Here is a 21,638-nt window from a genome sequence, read left to right as displayed (position 1 = left end):
CAGAATGGATTCAAGACCTAAATGTAAGACCAGACACTATAAAACTCTTAGAGGAAAACATAGGAAGAACACTCTTTGACATAAACCACAGCAAGATCTTTTTTGATCTATCTCCTAGAGTAATGGAAATAAAAACAAAAATAAACAAATGGGACCTAATGAAACTTCAAAGCTTTTGCACAGCAAAGGAAACCATAAAGAAGACGAAAAGACAACCCTCAGAATGGGAGAAAATATTTGCCAATGAATCAATGGACAAAGGATTAATCTCCAAAATATATAAACAGCTCATGCAGCTCAATATTAAAAAAACAAACAACCCAATCCAAAAATGGGCAGAAGACCTAAATAGACATTTCCCCCAAAGAAGACATACAGATTGCCAAGAGGCACATGAAAAGCTGCTCAACATCACTAATTATTAGAGAAATGCAAATCAAAACTACAATGAGGTATCACCTCACACCAGTTAGAATGGGCTTCATTAGAACATCTACAAACAACAAATGCTGGAGAGGGTGAGGAGAAAAGGGAACCCTCTTGCACTGTTGGTGGGAATGTAAATTGATACAGTCACTATGGAGAACAGTATGGAGGTTCATTAAAAAAGTAAAAATAGAATTACCTTATGACCCAGAAATCCCACTACTGGGCTTATATCCAGAGAAAACCATAATTCAAAAAGACACATGCACCCCAATGTTCATTGCAGCACTATTTACAATAGCCAGGTCATGGAAGCAACCTAAATGCCCATAGACAGATGAATGGATAAAGAAGATGTGGTACATATATATACAATGGAATATTACTCAGCCATAAAAAGGAATGAAACTGGGTCATTTGTAGAGACGTGGATGCATCTAGAGACTGTCATACAGAGTGGAGTAAGTCAGAAAGAGAAAAACAAATATCGTATATTAACGCCTATATTTGGAACCTAGAAAATGACACAGCTGAACCGGTTTGCAGAGCAGAAATTGAGACACAGAAGTAGAGAAAAAACATATGGACACCAAGCGGGGAAAGCGGCGGGGGTGGGGGGTGGGGGGATGAATTGGGAGATTGGCATTGACATGTATACACTCATGTGCATAAAATGGATGACTAATAAGAACCTGCTGTATAAAAAAATAAATAAAATTAAGTTTTTTTAAAAAAGAAAGTATAGCCTCTGTGGTTCCTGTTCGGAAAGTTACTTGCTAATGGAAACAACTGTGTCAACATCAGGCTTGAAGCAACCATGGCTGTAAGGTAATTTACAAGAAGGCGTATGTTCAAAGAGCAGGCACACCAAGTGTGCACGGGTTATCTCAGGACAGTTATGAGCAGGCTCTGGAACCCAAGGTCAGCACCATGCTGGTTCCTAATCCTGTATTCGATTCTTACTGCTGCTCTAACAAATTACCACAAATGTACTGGCTGAAAACAAAGAAAGATGTATTCTCCTACACTTCTGGAGGTCGGCAGTCTGAACTGGGACTCACTGGGCTAACATCAAAGGGTTGAAAGGGCTGTGTTCTTCAAGAGTTTCAAGGGGAGAATCCATTTCCTTGTGTGTTCCAGATTCTGGAGGAATCCTGCGCTCCTAAGCTCATGGCCCCACCGCCTTCAAGGCCAGCTATTGTATCATGCTGACCTCTGCTTCCTTCATCACCTCTCCTTCTCTAAGTCTCCTGCCTCCCTCTTTCACTTATGGACCCCTGTGATTATACTGGGTTCACTGAGATAATCTACAATAGTCTTCCTATTTTAAAGTCAGTTTAACAACGACCTTAATTCCCTGTGTTATCGACCAGGGTTTTTGGCCTCCTTAGTCAGTAGAAATTGATCAGAGGCCAGACAAGAAATTCAGGCAAGGCTTTATTGGGACCCCTGCTAGAGCAGGTGGGAGCAAGAGCAAGTATCGTGTTCCCTTGCTAGCTCACTCCCCAAGCAGGAGCAAGCTGGTTCCTTACGTGGGGGTGAAGGTCGGGATGTGTCCGGGGCTCGGGCCGGGGCGGCGGCTAGGTGGTCTGCCCACCCCTTTGGCGGTATTGTGCACAGGAGGTACGCACAGTACCCCGCTTTTGCTCCCAGATCTTCAGAGGTGCCAGTTGAGCTTGTTTGGTCTTTTTGTATTTTTTGTCCAGAATTTGCCCCAACTGCACATTCATGAAGTTATTTTTAGACCTTTATAGTTTCTTTGTATTTTGTTGCTCAAGGAGAACTTTGTCCAGGTTCAGGCGTTGCAGCACTGCACGAAGGGTCCCAGGTCCCAGCCTGTCTCACCTTTACCATGTAACTTAGCATATTCACGGATTCCAGAGACTAGGATATGGACCTCTGGGAGGTGGGGGAACTATTCTACTCCTTCATATGGCATACAAGGCTCTCTACCATGCAGACCAAAACTGTCTTTCTGGCTTCATCTCCCACCAAATGCTGTGTATTAGTGATATATCGCTGTATAACAAGTCACCCTAAAGCTTAATGGCTTAAAACAACAACACTTATTATCTCACAGTTTCTATGGGTGCGGAATCCAGGGACAGGTTACCTGGGTCCTCTAGCTCATGGTCTTTCATGAGGCTGCAATCAAGATATCGGCTGGGGCTGCTTACATCTCAAAGCTCAAATGAGGAAGGATCTGCTTTCAAGCTCATTCTCGTGATCCTTGGCAGGATTCTTTCCTCCCTGGCTGTGGGCTGGAAGCTGCTCTCGGTGCTTTGCTGCACCGGCCCCTCCATAAGGCAGCTTACAGAGCGGCAGCTGCTTCACCAGAGCAAAAAGCAAGAAGAGCCAGAGAGACTGCAAGCAAGACGGAGCCGGTCTACCGCAACCTCATCCCATCACTTTTGCTGTATTATATTTATCAGACGCAAGGCCAGCCCACACGCTAGAGAAGGGGATTGGTTACATAAGACCATGAATGCCAGGAGGTGGGAACATGGGTCGATGTTAGAAGCTGTCTAGCACACCCCAATACGTATCCTGTGTTCTCACCTACGAAACCACCAAATTAATCCAAGAAAGAAAAAAAAAATGCTTTTTTTAAATCAACCATGCTATCTATATATTTGTTCATTAATTCACTCATTCAAAAAGCATTCATTTGATAATGCCACTTGCAGCAACGTGGATGGACCTAGAGATTATCATACTAAATGAAGTCAGTCAGACAGAGAAAGACAAATATCATAAGATACGTGTGGAATCTAAAATATGATACAAATGAACTTATTTACAACACAGAAACAGACTCACAGACTTAGAAAACCAACTATGGTTACCAAAGGGGAAAGGGGGTGGGGGAGGGATAAATTAGGGGGTTGGGATTAGCAGATACAAACTACTATATATAAAGTAGATAAACAACAAGGTCCTACTATACAGCACAGGGAACTATACTCAATATCCTGTAGTAAACAAAATGGAAAAGAATATGAAAAAGAATATATAACGGAATCACTCTGCTGTACACCAGAAACTAAAAAATAAAATAAAATGAAATAAATAAAAGGAAATAAAATTTAAAAATAAATAAAATTTTTAAAAAGTATTCATTTGATTCCTACTCTGAGCTGGGTAGTGTCTCAAGTACCTGGGACAAAGCAGTGAACAAAATAGATTAAGCTCCTGCCCCTTTGGAGCAGACATGCTAGAGGGGAAGGAGACAGACGGTAAGTGAACTACACATAGAGTATGACAGAGGGTGAGGCGCTAGAGCAGTTAAGGGGCACGGTGGGTGTCGGGGGGTGAGGCTGTCTCGTATGTAATGGTCTGGAAGGCTTCTCTTAAAAGCTGACCTTTGAGCAGAGACACGAAAGAAGTGAGGGAGCCACCATGAGAGTATTTGGAGTAAGGATTTCCCAGGCAGAGGGGACAGCAAGAGCAAAGGTGGCTGATGAGTTCAAGGCACAAGAAGTGAACAAAGGAGAAAGTGGGTGGAGGTGAGGTCCAGAAGGAAACCAGATGCCAGATCTCACAGGGCCTGGCGGTCGTTAAAAGGAATTTGAATTTTTTTTTTTTTGCTTTTTCTTCGTATGGTATATTTTTTCAATTTTTATCGGAGTATAGTTGATTTACAATGTTGCGTTAGTCTAAGCTGGGAGTCACTGTGAGAATGGCCTCCGAAAAGGCGCTACTTAAAATGTGGTAGTTAGAAAAACAAGTAGCCCCCTCCTTCATAATCTCATTATTTCCAGTTCTCTGTGTGAGGGGGAGATATACTTTGCTTTATTATGCGGCTACAATTCTAAAAACATTTTTAATATATACGTATTACTTAATATAGTTCATTGATCTCACGTTTTGCAATTACTTACTTTCAAAGATAATATCTGAAAGCCCTGGGTGTGTGTTTGAAACTGCTTTCATCCCCAGATAAAGAAAGAGAAATCAAACAAAACATTTTATGGCCCATTGCTTTTCCAACATCAAACAACTTCAAAGAGCCTAGGCTGGAACCCAGGTCATGTCAATTTAATTCACTGCATAAAGCCAGACCTCACCTGGCCGATGCTCACCTGAGAGCCTAAGAGGGCTTATTGTAAAGCAAGTGCCTCAGACAGTGAGGTGGTGCCTTAGGAATCCCCCAAACCTCAATGAAGTGGTTGCCGATAAACAGCCAAGAGGCGGTCTGGGTGTGCAAAGGCTTAGGAGAAGGTCTCTGCTATGCTCACACATTAGCCAGCCTGCCAGGATTTTAGTAAACGACGACACTCGGTCATCGCCGCCTTCACCGCATATGAAGCCCTGAGCGTCTCCTATGACGGTGCGACCTACATGTGACCTTCAGGCACCTTGGAGGCTCTAGAGTAGGTAAACTTAGATAAGCAAATGGAAATTAGTTTTATCAGGGAGAGAGTGGTCAGCATAAGTGGTTAGGAGTGGCTGGAGGATGGGGGAGGAGGGCAGACTGTTTTACAAAGAGAAGCACGTATAAGAAAAAGTAGAGAAATACTCTACTTGCAAACACTGGGACTTGTGAACGGGAGACGTGGACAGAAGAGAGTGGGATGTCCCGGGTTGCCCTCCAACTCCTGACCCTTCTCTGGGCTGCGACTGGGACCGGCTCCCAGACCCGAAGCTCATGCTGTGAGTACAGCATTTTTTCCAAGGTCAGGGAAACAGTTACCCTGGGGATAGGCGGAAACCTCAGACCCTGACGTCTGCTCATGAGACGGTGCCTGAAAATAGCCATCACTCTAGGAGTTCCCAAACGTGTGAGTCAGGGTGTGAGTGTGTGTGGTTCATCTTTCCTGACTTAATAGCGTAAGTTCTTTGAGAGGCAAGTCTACGCATTTTACCTTAAGAGAAATTGAAATACCGTTGCAGGAATGATGGTTGATGATACAGAGAAAGACCCTCAGTTGCTGTTCTGACCAGGTGCCACTACTAGTGAGTGTTGGGTACCTGCTGAGGATAGGTCATATGCCAAATCTTTCATAGCTTTCATGTAAGAGGGAGGAAGAAAATGGATGCAAGGAAATCAGTGACTTCTCGGAACATTCTAGAAATAGCATGAAATGTCTGTGGGCCGTAGTGCTCGATGTCACTAAGTGAAAAATCACTTTCTTAAAGATAAGGGTTATTTGGGAAGATGTAGGGACCAATTGGCCTCAAAAGAAAAAGCCCAATGTTTCCCCCATTGCTCTTTAATAATCACCACAAAGGGAGCATCGCTGAGGATACCAAGGCTAATCCTGTCTTCTCCTAAGAGACCCAGGAAACATGTTTCTGAGAAGAGGCAATGAGGATGAGGGGTCTGGTGAACGGCTTTGTCCCTTGCAGCTGTCCCCTTAGCAGAGCAGCCCTTGGTGAATGGCATCCAAGTGCTCATGGAGAGCTCCGGGGTCAACTCTGCCTTCCCAGACCCCAGCATCCTGATTGCCATGAACCTGGCCGGAGCCTACAATTTGGAGGCCCAGAAGCTCCTGACTTGCAAGCTCGTGGACAGTGACACAGCCGGTGAGAAGTCAGGGCCCCTCTGGCCGCTCCCTGAATCTCCACCCCCAGGGCCCACCTCCACGTCCCTCCACCCCAGTGCTACCTGTGATGGTACCTGACTCACCCAAACACCTTTCCCTGCGTACCTGGAAGGACTCACGTGTGAAGTCAGGGCATTCACACAGGAGGGCGGTAAAGCAGAAAGAGCTCTAGATTAAATGTAAAGCAGAAAGAGCTCTAGATTAAATGTAAAAGAGCGGATTTCCAGGTCTGGCTCTGCCACTTACTAATTCTGTGACCTTGAACTAGTCACAGAACCCCATCAACCACATGGTCTCATTTGCAAAATGCAAATAATTCTAATAACAATAACACTAATAGCAATAAAAAACAATAACAACAATAATAAAATCTCTGTTCTGCCTACCTCACAGGAGTTGCCTTGAGATTCAAATTAGATAAGCTTGAGTAAAGTTAAAATTATCCTGTAACTATACATTTTTTAATATATGAATTTGGATGGGTATTCTTGCTGCTTTTCTAAACAGATACCAGGAATTCCTGGTGGGGTTGTCAAGTCACATAGAGGCCACTAGATTAATGGCCTACTTAATGTTTTTCCATACTTCTCCAATGTTTTTCCATACTTCTTTCCTTGAGAAAGATCAAAAAACTAATCACATTATTTACACAATTGAAATGATCTGGAAAGAAGCAGAGAGCTCAGCCTGGCCCCCCTGGTGCTCTCTCCCCTGAGAACGCCTTTGTTTAACTATATTATTCTCTCTTCTACAGACCTTACCATTGGTCAGCTTGCCCTCACCATTATGGCCCTTACCTCCTCCTGCCGAGACCCTGGGAGCAGAGTATCGATTCTACAGAGACAAATGGAGAACTGGCCACCTTCCAGTAAGAACTCATCAGAAGGTAGGGGGAAGTGAGGCAAATGGCCCTTCCTGAGAATTTTTAGTCTATAAAGAAAAAGGAAAGGAGAGTGGAAGTTTAGGCAAGAGACAAAAAGTACCTCTGATGATGCCGCAAGTGAGATCTCCACTTCCAATCCAATGAACTAGAAAAGACCACTATCCCAGGGAAACAGTTCTATGCCATCATTGAAGACAGCAGCTTCCTTTTTATTCTGTTCTCATGCCAGATGACAGTCTTATTCTGAGACACATGGAAGTTATCTCTTGCCATATGGCATCTTTCATTTTGGACAGGTTTTCTAGCAATGTCTCTTTAAGAGGTTTGGCTTTTCCTTTTTCACAAATATCTTCTTTATGGTGAATGTTAGTCTTATGAAGGCCCTCTATCCCTTTCCAAGGCCTCAATATCCACACTTCATCCTTCTATGGGCCCAGTCTGGCGATCCTGGCGCTGTGCCAGAACAACACAGAGACGACCTTACCCATAGCAGTTCGCTTTGCCAAGAGCCTGCTGGACAATTCCTCTCCCTTCAGTGTGGGTGAGTAGGTCACCGCTTTCACGCAGTGCCCTGAGCTGGGAACATCAAGGTCACTGAAGGGTAGAGCTGGAGGGAAAGTGGGAGGGGGGAGCTTTCCATGGAAGAGGAGCTGAGGACCATGAAAGTGTCTGTAGATGAGAGGATACTTGGCAAATATTTGTTGGACATGTGAATTAAGGTATAAATGAAAGGGAGAAAATAAAACAGAAACCAGGGCAATACTTGACATGTCTGACAGTTACAGACAAATCAGAATCTCCACTGAGAACAATAAATATGTCATCCAAATCAGGAGTTGTTCCCAGATGAGTGATTAAATTATTAAATCAGTGTCTGGACTCAGTCCCACCCTGAACCTCCTCTTTAATCGCTGCTGACACTTTCACACTCTATTCTTCTCAATGCTTCTCCTTACTACATCCAAATATTCTCTCTCTTTTTTTTTTTTTTTTTTTTTTTGGCTGTGTTGGGTCTTTGTTGCTGTTCGCGGGCTTTCTCTAGTTGCGGCGAGCGGGGTTGGAGCATGGGCTCTAGGTGCATGGGCTTCGGTAGTTGCAGCATGCAGGCTTCAGTAGCTGTGGCTTGTGGGCTCTAGAGTGCAGGCTCAGTAGTTGTGGAGTACAGGCTTCGTTGCTCCGTGGCATGTGGGATCTTCCCGGACCAGGGCTCGAACCCTTGTCCCCTGCGTTGGCAGGCAGATTCTTAACCACTGCCCCACCAGGGAAGTCCCCAAATATTCTCTTTATACTAAACAGCTACTCTCTGAACACTAAACCCAATGCTCCCCTTCAAGGATGCAGTGGAACCATCTTATTCCTTCATCCTGCAAGCACGTGGCTGCTTGTGAATGGAAGCTCTGTCCTCTACCACACCATGTCCTTCTTCTGCACTTAACGATCCCTTCTCTGTATGATGCCCTCTGTGGGGGCCACTGTTATGTCCCTCATTGGTGGTCATCTTTTCTCCTCTCCCACTATCTAAGCAGCAGTATTATCTCAGGTTTTCACCCCTCATCCATGCCGCATCAGCAACCTCTCTCTTTTCAGGCTTAATCAGACCAGCACACAGGTAGATATTTACTCAAGTACCCTCCCCATGGGTCAAACACAGATTGACCTCTGTTTCCCACCTGAGACCTCATGCGTTGCTGGGGCCTCTCTGCCAGTTCAGGAAATTGGGGCTTCTTTGCCCACACTGTCATCCTTAATGAGGTGACAAAATTTGGGGTGGAGATTAGGGTGGGGAGGGAAAGACTGATGAAAAACATGCCATCTGGCAAGTCTTTGATTTCTTCTGGTCTCGTCATGCCAGTTTGCCCATTCAGTTCACACATAATAAGAATGAAATAGTGAAAAAAAGCCCTTGTGCTGGGTACTGTGGGAGATGAAACTCCCCGCCCTCCCCGCTTCTGAGAACTCACAGGGCACAGTAACAGCAGAGAGTGTGGAGATTGCAAAACAGGCCCAAACAACAGATGCTAAAGGAATCCAGAGAAGAGACTACACTTGTTGTGTGGGGTGACAGAGAGGACTTCAGTGAGAGGTGGTGATGGCTGGACCTTCCCCAACTGCTGACATTTTGAAAGATAAACATTGGGACTGGAGAAGTGGGATTGAAAGCGCTGCTAGCGGACTTTCATTCAAAGCATGAGCTGTGGAGTCATACCGATCTGCACTCAGGTGTGTGAGCCTCCATCTCCTCATCCCCTAAACGGAGATAATTATAGGTCCTATTTCACAGACTGTCCTGAAGGGTGAAGGAGATAATGAACCTGAACACAATAAGCACAGAAATGCTAGTTGTTCACATTGTGGCGGTGGTGGTTGTCTTATCCCGTGCTGTGGTTGTCAGATACAGGAGCAGTGGTGACCTTGGCTCTGACCTGTATGTACAACAGGATCCCCATAGATTCAGAGGAAGGTTACGGAGAACTGTTCGGTCAGGTACTAAAGGATACTGTGGAGAATATCAGCATGAGGATCCGAGACGATGGCATCATCGGAACCATCTACAGCACTGGCCTTGCCATGCAGGTAAATGCATCATTGATGCCCTACGCTGGGTCCATGTCCCTAAGCCTGGATTGTAGGACCAAGAGACCAGGCTTTGGGTAGTATCTCCGGGGAGGACCAGCTACTGTGACTAGAGGTAGATTCCTTACGGCACCTGTGCCTCAGTTTCTCTACTGGTGAAATGCAGGTTAAGTGGTAACTCATCCCTACCTCACAGGTAAAGCATAAAATCAAATATGCATGAACTCTTTTCCCTTCCATGGAAAAATAAACAAATCCAAGAAATATATTGGTTTATTATGAATAATGATCAGTTTGTTCATAATAATTATAGACAATTGAAAGTTTGGTGTATTAAAAAATAAGGATATTCAAGGAGGTCCTCAAAAAATATTGAATCTTCTGATTCCATGCTGCCAATCAAGTGTTCTTTTATCAGATCTTTACCTTGATCCACAAAAAGGTGGGATTGTATTCAAAATGATTAATGAAAATAATCTAAAACTGCCTGGACATCTAATCTCTGTCAAGGTCTTTTACTATCTCAGTCTCAGTTCAACCTCACAAAGATCCCTAATATATGTCAGCATCAGATGTGTCTGGTCATCAGGTCTATGCTCAGTCCTATGCTTCCCTAGTATAGAGTCTCAGGCTTGGATTCTATAAGATGCTGCTTGATATAGCTCCAAATACATCCCCCCCCCCCCACACACACACCCCTCCCCTTCTGTTGATTAGGGCAACATCTTCCCACGGAAAACACACCAATAATAACGGGGAGAGAGAACCAACTAGAATCAAAAATTAAAGGGTCATCTGTGGCCAAATCCTGTAGTCCAAACTAAGAAATTTATGCTCCAGAGTCTCAAAATGCCCCATGGGATTAATAGAAAAACTACATCATGACCTTCCCAACTTGGAAATCCCAAGAAACAGAGGATCATAATATTGCGCTTAGTGAATTAAAGCAAGCAAAGAAAGATAAATGCTGCATGACATCACCTATATGTGGAATCTAAAAAATAATACAAATGAATGTATATGCAAAACAGAAACAGACTCATAGATATAGAAAACCAACTTGTGGTTACCAAAGGGGAGAGGGAAGGGGGGAGGGACAAACTAGGGGTATGGGACTAACAGGTACAAACTACTATGTATAAGATAGATAAGCAGCAAGGATACACTGTATATCACAGGGAATTAGAGCCATTATCTTTTAATAATCTATAATGGAGTATAATCTGCAAAAATACTGAATCACTATACCATATGCCTGAAACTAAAATAATACTGTAAATCAACTATACATCAATAAAAAATAAAGAAACAGAACCATGGAGTTACAATGCCCACCCTAAACCTAATTTAGCTCTGGACTAGTGCAGGGGGTTGGAGACTGGTCTGATATTCTAGACATTAAAAATTAGTGACGTAATGTACAGCATGGTGACTATTGTTAATAATACTGTATTATATATTTGAAAGTTACTAAGAGAGTAAATCTTAAAAGTTCTCATCACAATATAAAAAATGTGAAACTATGTGTGGTGATGAATGTTAACTAGACTTACTGTGATCAGTTGACAATATATATAAATATCAAATCATTTGTTACTACACCTGAAACAAATATAATGTTATATGTCAATTACATCTCAATTTTTAAAATATTTTTAAAAATTCAGATTAAAAAATGAGCAAAGGGCATAAATAGACTAGAAATTAGTTCATGTTAAACATAAGAGTAAATACAAAGTCCCCACTCCAATGTGCCATAGGACCAACTAATGAAAATAAAGTCAGTTTCTACATCATGTCGTGGTCAATAAAATTTTGTCAGAGAGCAAAACACTGTTAGTTTTTATGGCTGAATCATACAAAAGCTTTCCCAGGGCTCAGGTCTAGAAAGTTTTGTGGGGGAACAAAGGAAGTCTTGAAGAAATCTAAAGCAAGTTTTATTCATGCCTTGCTCACCTTAGAGCCAGACAGAGAAGTGTTTGCTTTTGCTAATTTGGTTTGTGAATTCTATCTGGGATTTTAACACCTGCAGAGTACACCGTGAAAAGCTGTACCTGGGAATTAAAGTTTTTCCTTGGAAAAAGGCAGGACCTCCTCCATATCCAGATATCAAAGGCCACGTGGATTACTTGTCAGTTAGGATACATAACCTCTCCCTACCCGCCTTATGCCAGAGTTTACCCAGGCAGTCTGAAGTCTGAAATCACCAGATATCTACTATATAAACTTTTTCTAATCTAAAATGTTCTGGTGTCAAAAACAAAGGGTTTCTAAGGCTGTAACAACTTGGGTTTGTATCACAGATAGGCCACCATTTTAGGCAAATGTTGAATTTCCTGGAATTTCATTTTCCCCATAATAGCAAAGGTATAAAAAAAAGTCACAGGCACAATGTGGCATTTAATAATTGTCTGTGATCTCTCCCAGTGGAAGAGAGGTGATATTTAGCTTCCTTTGCAGCCTTCACTCACCCTCTGCCAGCTGTCAGTGCCCTTCAAGTGACCTAGGCCACCCACATTGTTTCCCAGAGGCATTTCCTCCTCTTTCTTCCGTAAATATTCCAACGCTTTCAAGGTTCCTCTGTCAAGAACCTAACTTGGGGACATAAACTTCTTCATGCGAAGTTATTATTGACTTCTAACTGGCTAATGCATTACTCCTTTCTAAAGAGTTGGTGTTGTGATGTTTTATCCCAAGGGGATACATCTCACTTAGTGGGATTTGGGATATGAATCTGGCAAGTGGACAAGATACAGATACGATTGCTGGGAAAGCCTAACTGATGCCCTTTAACCAAACTGCCCTGTAAAGGGGCCTCTGGGAAGAGCCATTGTCATGGTTACGGGAGGTTAACAGAGCCTGGCAAAACTGCCTAGTTGCTCACAGAACTGCCTCTAGCTCACAGCCATTTCTGGCTCCCCTCACTTCACCCATTTCCCATCCAAAGCTTCAAGTGAATGGGTCATCAGCAGCCCCAGCCTATTAACATGCTCTGGTGGATGAGTCAGCACAACCCTAAAGGCAGGGAGGTGCCAAGGACAGCTTCCGCAACACACCATTACAAAATGCTTTTGCGTAGCATCCCATCTGAACCTCCAGTGACCGCCCCAAAGGTAGGCAGTAGCTATGATTTCTATTTTACCCATGAGACAGAAAACTCAGCAAAGTAGAGTGACTTGCTTGGTGTATCCATCAAGACGCATCTTGCAAATAACAGAAACCCAAATAATTTTTGCTTAAGAAAAAAAAAAAATGGAGATTTATTATTTCACATAAACTGGGCGATCCAGGGCTTGATTAGGTGATTTCAGGATTAATCAGAATAAAGGGCTCAAATCATATCAGGGATCACTCTTTCATCATCTCTCAGCCCTGGTTTTCCTCATTCTCTCCTGCTATATGGCTTCTTCAGAGTGGCTGAGAAAGATGGTCACTAGAACTTCAGTGATTACTAAGCCCAGCAAGGGGGAAGAAATGTTTCTCTCTCCCAATGTCTGTGTATCATGGAAGGACTCTGATTAGTGCATGTGTCCATCAATCACTGTCACCAAGAGGACAGCACTCCATCCATGATTAGCCCAGCCCTTGAGTCCACCCTTGTGGCCAGGATCATGGAGCCTCCAGCTGACAGTACTGACATGATCAAAGAATGTGGGAAGAGTCCACCAAAGGGTGTGTAGAACAACAAAAACCAAAAGAAGTCCACTACCGTTAGATGGCCAGGTTGTCCTACAAGAAAGCTTCCCCAGGAGTTCGCTTTGCCAGCTCTCATCCTCCTTCTACATACAAGAACTGTTAGTAAATACAGCAGCCCTAATAGCACTCCCTGAATCTGAGTGTAGCTCAGATATTCATTGTGTGACTGCTATGTGACAGACACTGAACGAAGCAGTGGAGACACAGCCGTGAATAAGACAGATGTTGTCCTGAACCTCGTGCAGCTTCGGTTTTGGACTCTGGTTGATCACAAAGATTAGTGATCAAGTCTGTCCCTTATAAGGCTAATAAAGGCCAACTCTCAGCTATACCTAATCTGTCTCTCTCTCTCTCTACCCACCCTCCCACCCCCACCCCGGCCCCAGGCTCTCTCCGTGACACCTGAACGACCTACCAAGGAGTGGAACTGCCAGCAGACCATGGATTCTGTACTGGATGAGATTAAGGAGGGGAAATTCCACAACCCCATGTCCATTGCCCAAATCCTCCCTTCCCTGAAAGGCAAGACATACCTAGATGTGCCCCATGTGTCTTGCAGCCCTGGTAAGAACTCTTAACACCTGTCTCTCCCTATAAAGTGGTAACTTATGCCAGGAATGATACGTGGACCAATTTTAAGTGGCATAAGGTCCTGTTATATCCATGACTGCCACGTAGACAAGGCCAGTTCCCAAGAGTTGTGTGTTAGCACACAGCCATGCTGTCCTGCCCTCAGAATTCTGCTCCCACGTCCACTTCATTCAACACACGTTTACTGAACACCTATTATAGGTAAATTATTCTGTTGGATGCTTGTGGAGAGAGAAGATCCCTGGTCCTAACAGTCAAATAACATATGACTTCATTCATTCATTTGACAAATGCACCAAACATTAGGCAATATCTTATCGTATCTGCTCTTTACAAAGTCAGGAGACGGTAGACAAAAACTACAACATTTGGAAGAATGAAATAAGTATTAAACAGAAATAGAAGCCATATACAGTGCAAAAGCAAAGAAAGTCTGACCAGTCATTGAGTTTGGGAACCTTAGGAGAAGAACAGAGTTGACATTTCAGCCAAGACTTGGAGATATAAAAATGTGCTCACAGCACATCAAAGGGATGGGGTGGAAATCTGGCCCATTACCTTTTTTATTTGAAATATCTTTATTTTATCCATTTACAAATATAATACAGAGATACTTAAAATTCAAACATGGCAGAAAGTGGAGTCCTGCCAAAAAATTTATCACCCCAGAGTCTTTGGTATAGATTCCTCCACCTCTTCTTTCTAATCAAATACTAACATAAAGTATGATTCGTCTTATGTTGCATGGACTTCCTGAGATAAGCAGAGATTAGTAAGCTCCTTGTCTATCTCAGTACAGAATCTATAGAGACCACAGTTAAGCAATCTGATCACGATCATTCCAAACAAAGCCACATTCACTAACTCCTTAGGCTGCTTCCCAAAGATTTCCCAACTTGAACAAGGTGGCCATGAGTCCTTCCTAGGATTCTACACTAGGTGCCCAGGTATTTTGTTATATGGTCTGAAACTTTCTACCTTTGCTTCCAGATTCTTCGGGTTAACAAAAAACCCCAAGTGAACAGTGAACACCATGTAAAATACATGAGTTAGGGCTCACAATCCTCCCTTCAGTTTACAAACCCTTTTAACAAAATAAACGTTCATTATTAAGCTAGCTGTCAGTTCTTCAGCTACGACCAGTTCTCTAGGATGGAAATGAGAGCTTCACAGGTCACACCACTTCTTCAGAACAATCCACAAAGGACACAAAACCACTGTCGTCTCTTGAAATGTGTTCTGGGAGAAGCTGCCAATGACAGAGATTTTGTAACTATACTACAAACCCCATAATCTTTAACAAATTTGGCCTCTTTGCTCTTCCCAGATCATGAGGTGCAACCAACTCTATGCAACCATCCTAGCCCTGTTCCTACCTCAGCATCCAATATCACTGTCAAATACACCATAAATAACCAGCTGAGGACTGTGGAGCTTCGCTTCAATGAGACCATCAATGTTAGTGTAAAAAGAGGATCAGTGCTACTTGTTGTCCTAGAGGAAGCACAGCGCAAAAACCCCACATTCAAGTGAGTGTTACAAGTGACAGTCACCATTCCTCCCAAGCCCAACCCGAATTCCCATTCTCTCTCTCCTTCCTTCATTTTCTTTCTTTTTTCCCTTCTGATAATGTAACAGATCTTTACTTAATAGCCCTTTGAGGAGCCTGCAATCTAGTAACTAGGCAAGGCTCTCATAAAAATTAAATCATTCAAGTCAATATAAGATGGAGTTTTTAAAACAGGAATTCAAAGGAGAGAGAGCACAGTGTGGATGAGAAGAGTCAAGGAAGGCTGGTGGCTTTGGACCACATTCAAAGAATAGGTACCGTACAGGAAGATAGGGAAGGATGGTATTCTAGGCAGAGGGGGACGGTGAGGACAAAGCATTCGAGACAGGACTGAGCAAGGAATTTAGGGTCAATGAGTAGACCAGCTTGACTAGACAAGAGAATACAGGACTGAATTAAATGAATGATGTCTGGAAGGATAGATTGGGTGCTATTGTAGAAAGCCTGAAATACCAGGCTAAGGAATTCGGACTTCATGTTGCACGAAGCATTGAAAGTTTTTGAGTAAGAAAAGTCATGTTGTAAAATGTTAATTGTTTTGGGGAATGAGTGACAAGGAGGAAAGCTAGGGCATGACTACAGAAATGAAGCTGTAAACTGATGAGGACTTCATCTAGGAGAAACGTACTCATACCAAGGAAGATGCCCCAGGGCTCATGAGTGACTGGATGTGGGGGTCAAGAGCAAGAAGCTTCAAAACTATTGGTAGGAGTGTCAGGAAGGAAGAATGTCCGTCAGAGAAAAACCCAACTCCTTTAGATGATTAATTGTTGGCATTCAAAACAGAAACATGAGGAAGCTTTTGGAGGTATACAGGAAGCCCTAGAAAAAGAGGTCAGGACAAGCAAGAGATTGGGTAGTCATCTGATAGAGTTGACGACTGAAGTTAGGGTCAGTGTAGTAGGTGGCAGATACAATGCTTCCAATAAACCACGAGACAGATATAATTATTCCCATTTTACAGATAGAACCACTTAGGCCCCAAATGGTTAAGTAATATTCTGAAGATCAACTAACATGCAACTAGTGGAATTGAGATCTGAACCCAGATTTGACTGACTCTTATGTTCTTTCTACTACCCAGTTGGGAAAGGGAAAAATATAGAAATAAATCACAAAGGAGAACATTAAACTTTGGGGAATGTTTATAGTTTGCAGAAAGAGGGAACAGTAGAGAAATATGAAGAAGCGTAAGCTATAGGAGGAGGAGGGGAAGATGCCAGGTCATGGAAAGGAAAAGAGGAGATACTTTCAAAGGAAAAATGGCCCAATCCAAATTCTGCAGAGAGATGTCCAGGAGACAGATTGACAAAGGCCAAGGAATAGACAGGTGACATGGGATCTATTCTCCGGGATTAGGATAAGTACACGTGTCTGCTGCCCACAGACCAGCTCCATAACTTCCCTAACTTCTGTAGAACAGGTCAAGATAAAGATCGCATTTCGAGAATACTTAATTTTCCAACAACCTTCTGAATATACTTTACTTCTTCTCTAAGCTTAGCTTCAGTTTTGCCTGATTTAACTTTTCCTAACTATAAATGTAATAAATACACATAGAAGAAATTTCGAGGGGGGAAAGCATAAAGAAGAAAACAAAGCATCTATAGTCTATCCAGAATATAATCACTGTTGATATTTTTTATAATTTTATAGGTATTTTCTCCATGCATATTACAAGTAGCTCTGATCCATAATATACGAGATAGATATTTCTGATACAATGTGTATCCCACATTTTCACTAATATTATTGCATAAGCATTTTCCCATTTCACTGAAAAATATTGAAAAATATGATTTTCATAACTGCAAAAGAGTCAATCTTGGATATTCATTCCATCACTCACCTAATTTTTTTGCCCATTGTTGGACACTTACATTTTAAAAATCTGCTTATTGATAGGGTGTTTAAAAATCTGTTCATTTTCTTTTTTTTTTTTTTTTTTTTTTTTTTGCGGTACGCGGGCCTCTCACTGTTGTGGCCTCTCCCGTTGTGGAGCACAGGCTCCGGATGCGCAGGCTCAGCGGCCATGGCTCACAGGCCCAGCCGCTCCGCGGCATGTGGGATCTTCCCGGACCGGGGCACGAACCCGCGTCCCCTGCATCAGCAGGCGGACTCCCAACCACTGCACCACCAGGGAAGCCCCGTTTTATTTTTATTTAATTCCAAGTGAAGTAATTTTATGTTCATTAGTCATTTGCATTTTCTCTCTGAAACATGATTTTTTCTGATCTTTAAAGCATTTAGAAGGTCTCTGTCCCTTCATCTTAACTTCTTATTGCCTGACTTAAAGTGAGGTATTAATCGTATATGACTCTATTCTTACAGATTTGAAACCACAATGACATCCTGGGGACCTATGGTCTCTTCTATTAACAATATCGCTGAAAATGTTAATGACATGACATATTGGCAGTTCCTGAGCGGCAAAACACCTTTAAATGAAGGTGAGAGAAGAAAAGGAATGTGGGCGTTTTCTTCATCATTTGAAGGCTAATTCTTTCATTTTCATATTTATTTAATCGATAAATAATTGTGAGCCTGCATGTATATACAATAATTGTACATATAGCTGTTACATACATATGTACATACGCAGATATATTATGAATATATATACAGTGTTGATAGATAGATAGAACAGATGGGTAGCTCTCTAAAATAGCTTTTGAAAAAATCAAGAATCCTAACTCCACTCCAAGCCAGTGGGAAAATATCCAGTGAACAAGAAAAGTGGATTGACCTAAAGTAGTAAGAGCTAAAGAAGGAAAAAACAGATGTGAGAAAGATGTGTTTTTCTTAAGTGTGTGATCTAAGAAGATGGCCAATTTGAGGTTAAAAAATTAAACACGTATGTGTAAAGCAAAAGAACAGTGAATTCATAGCCAGTGGGAAATAAATGAGAGGGATAAGAGAACATCTATTAATGTAGTAACGTTATCTTATTTCATACTCACATCAACTCTGTAGGCATTAGTGACTATTCTTACAACAAAAAAAACTAAGTCTCACAAACAAAAAAAGGACTTGCCCAAGGCATACATGTAGTATGTGATACAGCAGATAATCAAGACCACAGCTTCACTCAAAATCCATTCTTCGCCTTCTTTTGTTGTAGTGTTGTTAAAAATCACCAGAAAGAAGAATGTTTGTGTGGGGAAAGTGGGAAGAATAAAACTCAGACTTCAGCAAAACCTTAACAATCTTTAAAATGTTTGCGCAAATACTAAAATATCCTGCAACTTAAAGAGTACTGGTCTATGGTTTTGTCGAAGGATGATGTTACCTAGTTAACCTGATGTTCATTGTCACCGTTCTTTGTCAAGATGCTTCATTATCCAAGATTACAATGAGAAAGACATTTTTCCTAGAGCCTACCATGGATTTGACAAAAAAATCTGGCCAGTCAGAATTTGTGGAATTGCAGCACCGCATTTAAGAAAGATCTTAGAGTCACATAAGCCTTGGTTAGAATCCCTTTCTCTCTCTCTCTCTCTCTCTCTCTCTCTCTCTCTCTCTTTTTGCCATACGATACAGCTTGCAGGATCTTAGTTCCCTGACCAGGGATCAAACCTGGGCCCAGCAGTAAAAGCACTGAGTCCTAACCACTGCACTACCAGGGAATTCCTGAATCCCCTTCTCTTATTTTCTAGCTACACTAGGCAAATAATGAATCTTCTCTGAGGCACAGTGCCCACAGCTATAATATGGAAAGAGCAATAACCATTTCTTAGGTTATTGTGAGGATTAGAAATAATGTATTTGAAATGAGTAAATTCAGTGCCTTTTGCGTGGTATTTGTTCAAAAATGCTAATCACTATCATTATTAATTCTCTTACCACCTTCATCTCAAGAATTGCCCTGGGAACTTAAATCAGGTTAATTCTCATGTCTGCCAGTTACTTTTCTTCTCTGAGGAAAAAAAAGTCCTCTGAGATCCAAGAAGATTTGGGCCTGGAAGTGTCATGCTTTCTGATGCCTGGCTACTTCAGAGTTAATCATCAATTATTTCATCATCTGTGTTTCCTGCCCAGCAAGACAAGAATTCTCAACCTACTGCCCTTCCTCACTTCTTACAAAATCTTCCAAAATGAACATGAGTTCCCCCCTTGAATGCCCTAAATTTGGCTTACATAAGCCATTTTAATAGTAACTACTTTCTTGCACACTTATTATGTGTCAGATACCATATGAGGCATTTGGCAGTCATTATTTCTAATCCTGAAAATAATTCTTCAGCATAAATACTAGTAGTACAATAGTGTATATGAGAGAAGGAGGCTGGCACATTCCAAGGGGCTTGGCCAAAGATGTGCTCCACATGGCAACTGAGAGCCTGGAAACAAGGACCCCTGAATCTCAGTGCCATGCTCCCTGCATACTAATCAACTCGATGGCGATTTTGTCTCTCTAACCAAATTAATGGGCTGGTCCTGTGGGAGGGTGGCGTGGTTATGGGCACCGTGGGCACCTCGTGTTGTTCTCTGCTTGTTTCCAGGAGTTGCTGACTACATACCCTTCAACCACGAGCACATCACAGCCAACTTCACAAAGTACTAAGGAGGAGAAGGACTGAGCTTCTATCAAACATCCCCAGAGGACGGCTGGAATTATTTTTCACCTCATTGCAAATCTGTGCAAAAAAAGTAGGCATTTACAATGCTACCATATTCCTGGTTAAAACATGGAAACCACAATGTAAAATAAATGATGCAAACTTCACTGGAGTTTCAACATCTGTGACCCATGAAAGAAAAAGTCTGGCTTCTCAAGACCATGACAGCCAGTCATCATTTAAACCTAGGGTGAGGGGGAAAAGGGGGCGTCTGGCTGATATTTTGGAAGGTCACTCTGATCTCTTTGATTGATTAACCAACACACTCTTTTATTCTATAAAGGAAATGATGTATCTTCAAAACTTCTATTTTTATTTCTTATACCAAGTACTCCTTTTCAAGTCACCTAGTGTAAACATATATATGTACACACACATTCATCCGTACATAAAGTGACCAAAATTATTTCATATGAAGCCCCCGGATGGTTCAGAACTAGATAAATCGTGTTATTGATATATCACAACTCTCCCCTTCCATTTCCAATATTCGCTCCGCATAAATCACATTTCAAATATATTTTATATAATTTATATATGAATTTAATATATTAATATGAACATGTATATTTAATATTAATATAAATTTAACATATAATGTTTTATATATTAAATGTAGATGTATAACTGTGTCCCATAAATAATACATATAATATTTTAGATATAAAATATAGATCTATAATCTCACCCTGTCCTACATATGTATATAAATACTGAAGTTACAGATCTTTGGGAGAGAAATTTAAGACAATGAACTGGTAAATTCTGCTTGTTGGAGTCACTGGAACAAACTTTCTGGAGAAGAATATGAACATTTGTATCAAAAGACATAAGATATACACTTTGATCCCCAAAAGTCCTAATTCTGAAATTTATAGAAAGGGGGAAATCATAAGAGACACAGATATATATATATATATTAGAATCTAAATGTCAGCTGGGATGATTAGAGAAAAAAACTTAGATATGCAGCCTCAATACAGTTCCTAAAACTGAAGCCCAGAAGTGGACAGACTTCACGGCCCCATCACATGCCTCTCTTCCTGGCATCTCAGAGCAAGAACCTGCTCTCTGGTAACAATCTGGCTCCCAGGAGAGAGAGGCATGAACCTCTCACAGGCCCAGATCCTCACACCCATCACAGCTATTAGGTAAGTCACTGTATCCCCAAAAAAGACCAGGACTGTTACAATGGTAGAAACCCTCAGGGGGTGGTGAATAAGTGCTCTCTCATAACATATCATAATGTTTGTAATATGGAAAACATGGAAACAATGTGTATGTCCAAAAACAGAGCAATGCATAGGTAAACCCTGGTGGGTCTGTATGATGGGATTCTTATAAGTCACCAACATTCATGCTGAAGATAAATACTTGATGACATAAAAAGACATTCATGCAGAGCCAAGTGAAGAAATCAGACTACACAACATCACAATATCATCCATCCCAGGGTGTGACAGTGGTTATCTCTGCATGGTAGAATGATTAGTGATTGATGTTTTTTTGTTTATTTGTTTCTCTGGTTTCTAAGTTTTCTCCATTCAACACATAATAATTGAGCAATGAAATGGGGGGAAATTATTTTAAACAAAGATGAGTTTTCCTCCTTTAACAAAAAATTGGGCAACCAAAGGAAGGTGTGTGTGTGTGTACTCCGCACCCAGCGTTTGCTCTACTGATAGAAATTGAAGGAAAAAGAGGGGCATGAAAGACTAGGGGGAATCTCAGGC

General features: G+C 41.8%; 2 protein-coding genes across 4 annotated transcripts in view; one reads left to right on the top strand and one right to left on the bottom strand.

Moving 5' to 3' along the window:
• STX3 (syntaxin 3) overlaps positions 1–21,638 on the bottom strand; it is a 96,513-nt gene that overhangs the window by 14,721 nt on the left and 60,154 nt on the right. The gene's annotated exons all lie outside the window — the stretch shown is intronic.
• On the top strand, positions 5,001–19,968 carry CBLIF (cobalamin binding intrinsic factor). The gene is made up of 9 exons (XM_059070493.2): positions 5,001–5,079; positions 5,776–5,952; positions 6,727–6,840; positions 7,256–7,396; positions 9,248–9,429; positions 13,512–13,689; positions 15,044–15,245; positions 17,618–17,736; positions 19,789–19,968. Exons 1-9 carry the CDS (start codon positions 5,001–5,003, stop codon positions 19,848–19,850), a joined length of 1,254 nt encoding a protein of 417 aa, XP_058926476.1. The 3' UTR covers positions 19,851–19,968.

The sequence above is a fragment of the Kogia breviceps genome, chromosome 7, assembly GCF_026419965.1.
Source record: "Kogia breviceps isolate mKogBre1 chromosome 7, mKogBre1 haplotype 1, whole genome shotgun sequence".
Classification (NCBI taxonomy): domain Eukaryota; kingdom Metazoa; phylum Chordata; class Mammalia; order Artiodactyla; family Physeteridae; genus Kogia; species Kogia breviceps.
Note: the sequence above shows the minus strand (reverse complement) of the source record. Positions and strands in the feature narration are given on the sequence as shown.

Excerpts from the sequence above, each read along its gene's own strand:
- CBLIF (XM_059070493.2), top strand. The coding sequence starts at position 5,001 with ATGTCCCGGGTTGCCCTCCAACTCCTGACCCTTCTCTGGGCTGCGACT. Across the intron at positions 7,397-9,247 it reads TTCCTCTCCCTTCAGTGTGG|ATACAGGAGCAGTGGTGACC; the intron begins GTGAGTAGGTCA and ends TGTGGTTGTCAG. Across the intron at positions 15,246-17,617 it reads CGCAAAAACCCCACATTCAA|ATTTGAAACCACAATGACAT; the intron begins GTGAGTGTTACA and ends CTATTCTTACAG.